Source organism: Eurypyga helias, unplaced genomic scaffold (assembly GCF_000690775.1).
Source record: "Eurypyga helias isolate BGI_N326 unplaced genomic scaffold, ASM69077v1 scaffold24958, whole genome shotgun sequence".
Classification (NCBI taxonomy): domain Eukaryota; kingdom Metazoa; phylum Chordata; class Aves; order Eurypygiformes; family Eurypygidae; genus Eurypyga; species Eurypyga helias.
In genome coordinates, this window is record NW_010267983.1 from 27901 (window position 1) to 31155 (window position 3255).

At 44.1% G+C, this 3255-nt stretch overlaps 1 protein-coding gene across 1 annotated transcript in view; it reads left to right on the top strand.

Moving 5' to 3' along the window:
* TP53BP2 (tumor protein p53 binding protein 2) overlaps window positions 1–3255 on the top strand; it is a 30275-nt gene that overhangs the window by 23094 nt on the left and 3926 nt on the right. The window contains exon 15 of the mRNA XM_010157616.1: window positions 170–336. Within this exon, the coding sequence (XP_010155918.1) occupies window positions 170–336 (167 nt within the window). The remainder of the gene's footprint in view (window positions 1–169; window positions 337–3255) is intronic.

A 3255-nucleotide genomic window follows, 5' to 3' on the forward strand; every position in this document is an offset into this window, starting at 1 on the left:
AGCGGGTGGGTCTTGGAGCCGGCTGGCATTGGCTCTGTCAGACACAGGGGAGGCTTCTAGCAGGTTTTCACAGACGCCACTTCTGTAGCCCCCCCCTGCTACCAAAACATGCCACGCAAACCCAATACAGCAATAAAGGTAATGTCATCTCTTTCTTCTTGGCTTGCAGGACCCCGCTGCACTGTGCAGCATCTTGCAACAACGTGCAGGTGTGCAAGTTCCTGGTGGAGTCGGGCGCAGCCGTGTTCGCCATGACCTACAGCGACATGCAGACGGCCGCGGACAAGTGCGAGGAAATGGAGGAAGGTTACACGCAGTGCTCCCAGTTCTTATACGGTAAGTGATGGCAACAGAGTTCTGGAGTGTGCTGGGGACTCACTTTTGGATATGTTTTTGGATGAGGAGTGGTAAGCTGCACACTTAGGTTGTCTGTGCCAGAGCCTTGGGCTTCCTTGTGGAAGGGCTTTAGCCAGCTTCTTGTCACAAGGTAAGTCCAGCGAGATTAACCATAATAGTGACCCTGTAGAGAAGATCTGAGTAACAGAAGGTTTCCTACATTAAAAACCTTAAAATGAGTTGAACACATGTGTTGACAAATACATTCATGTGAGGTGATGATTAAGTGAATCTTACCACCTGCTTTTTCTTATATAAACCCAAAAGTGTTACGGATGTCTCTGTGGGCAGTTCCTATCTGCTACCTAGAGTCTTCCAATGAGGAAGGTTCTCTAATGGGCACTTGAGAACCAAGAAAGGTATTGGCCAACTTCTGCCTTAATGGAGGCTAGTAAGCATGGAATTGGACTTTCATCTATCTTCCCTTTCTATTCTCTTGCATTGAACGAGAAAATCCATATTAAATTTTATTCAAATAGTAAGACTTCAGGGAAACTATTTTTTTAATAGAGAGAATGAATCCCTCCTGGGGTGTGATGAGTATTAGTCAAGGAGGTTTTAAATTACTGTATGTTTTGGATGTAATGAGGTTTTAAATTGCTTTTCTGTATGTTTTGTACGCTGTTCCTGTCCCCGTGGCACCTGCCAGCTGGACTGTCATGTCTCTGTAAGAGGTTAGAGCAATAGCAATGTGATGCAGTGGAAAAGCTGTAACAGCCTTTCTGTTTTTATGGAACATGTGAGATTTGAGTGTCTGTAAGCTGCTCTGCCAGCACATTTCAAAACAGTCTGTCCATCTGTCCTCACTAAGCTTGAAAACTGTCTCTTGGTGCCAGATGTATAGTTTTCCCTAGGAAGGGAGGAGGCCTGTTTAACAGCATGGAAATCTGTGGGCTAAGCAAAATGCCATTTAGTTTTGTATCCAGACTCCAGTGGCAGTTGTCGTCAACAGCAAATGCCCAAGGAAGATTGTGGATTAAAAATAATACTTGTCTAATATTTCTTAGGGGTTTTATCTCTGGTATGAGTTAAGAGATGGTAGCTTCCTGTTGAATAGGTCTTGAGAGATTACTTTCAGGAATTTGTCTAATTCTTCAATTCCAGTAAACAGCCCACAGGATCCAAGGAGATCCATGGCTTCATTACATACAGCATGAAGAAACACATTGGTTTTGTGGGGTGTTTTGGACCCACCACCTGGTGATTTCACTTGATACTGTTTTCTGTTGGGTTTGAGACTTCTTTTATGTTACAAGCTATCTTCAGTGGGTCCTGAAAGGACTGTAAGGTTTTGGCTTATTGCCAGCTTGGCCAGACTGAAACCACTGAAACTAAGGTATCTCTTGATACATTGGCTGTTCATCTGTCAGATTCCCATATTGCTCCATTAGGAACTTAATCCTATTGCTAAGACTGTTTTCTGGTTGTCTGTAGTCACAGTAAGAAATTAATTCACTGGCTGAATCTGTTTCTTGCTGTAAAAGAAGTTTGGGGACAGATACTCTCTTAAAACTCAGCCTCAACTCCTCTGTTAGGTGAGAAGCCTTGGTGTAATTCCTTGATACACCTAATCCTGGTCTGTGGTAAACAGTGCACAGCATGGAACGTCATCCAGTGCAGGTAGGGTTAAAGAAAACCACTAGTCCTCTAGCACTGGGTAAATGACCAGTCTGACGCTGCTTACGTATGTCACTTTTTACTTTCTGAGATGTAATGCCTGTGCTGCCTCTACCTTGGTGTGACTGTTAACTCCTCTTTAGAAGACCAGATCAGCACTGTGAATCTCCCCCATCTGCTTTGACGCTCAGTGCTCTGTCTTTCCTTCCACGTGGGTGCAGAGCATGGCTTTTGGCAAACTTTTTACACCAAATACAAAGCAAGGGGAGAGTTTCTCTGAGCAGAACTACGCGTCCAGTGGGGGTAATTTGATATTACGTGATGAACTGGTATGCAGAAATAAAGAACTTGATTTGAGCAGAGGCTTCCTTTGGCAGGCCTAAGCAAGGATCCTATATGATAGGCTGCAATACGTAAGAGATGGAAAGGGAAACAAGTTTTGCAGTACAATGTGCAATGTATTTTTTGCTCCTGGCAATAACAAAAACCCCCAGTAGGACTCAATATTGTAAGTGTAATAATCGCCTAAGAAAATCTGTCTAACCGTTGATTAAGATTCCTTTTCCAGTTTGCTGCTTAGAAGCTGATGAATGTGTGCAGAAAGAAGCATTTCCTCTTTGGCTACAGTTTTAAAATGAGCAAGTTCTAAATAACACCTGGAAGACGTATGCATGTACTGCAAAACACTTTAGGCCAGAAGCAGTTTAACAGAATTGTGCTTCTGGAGTCAGCCTATAAAAAATAATTAGAATAGCGGCAGAAATGGAGAGCTGCTGAGATAAGTGTTTGAGTGAAACGGAAGCAGCCGATGGGTAGCAGACAAATCTTTCAGGTATGGGTCTGAGATGCAGCTTGTTTTGAACTTCTGAAATCCAGTGACACGGGTGGCAGATGACATCTCAAGCTTCAAAATGACAGCAGTGGTCAATGCAAGGAGGTGTTGCCACCCCCCTTTGACAGAGATTACTGATGAACTAAGTGTTTCTGGCTCATCACTTTGCTGTAGGAAGTGTGAACACTAGCACAAAAATACCACCTTTTCTCAATCAGGTTCCCCACTTACCTCATCTTTTTTGGACACGAGCAAGGAGGGAATCTGTCTGCCTTGTGCAAGGGCGAACTTCACAATGCCACCTGCTCTGGGACTGACTTTCAGTAGGCGCATGGCAACAAGGCGCTGAGTGCGACAGGAATCAAGGAGGTTGGTGGTGTGGTGTGTTTGTTTTCCTGGGCTGCTCTCCA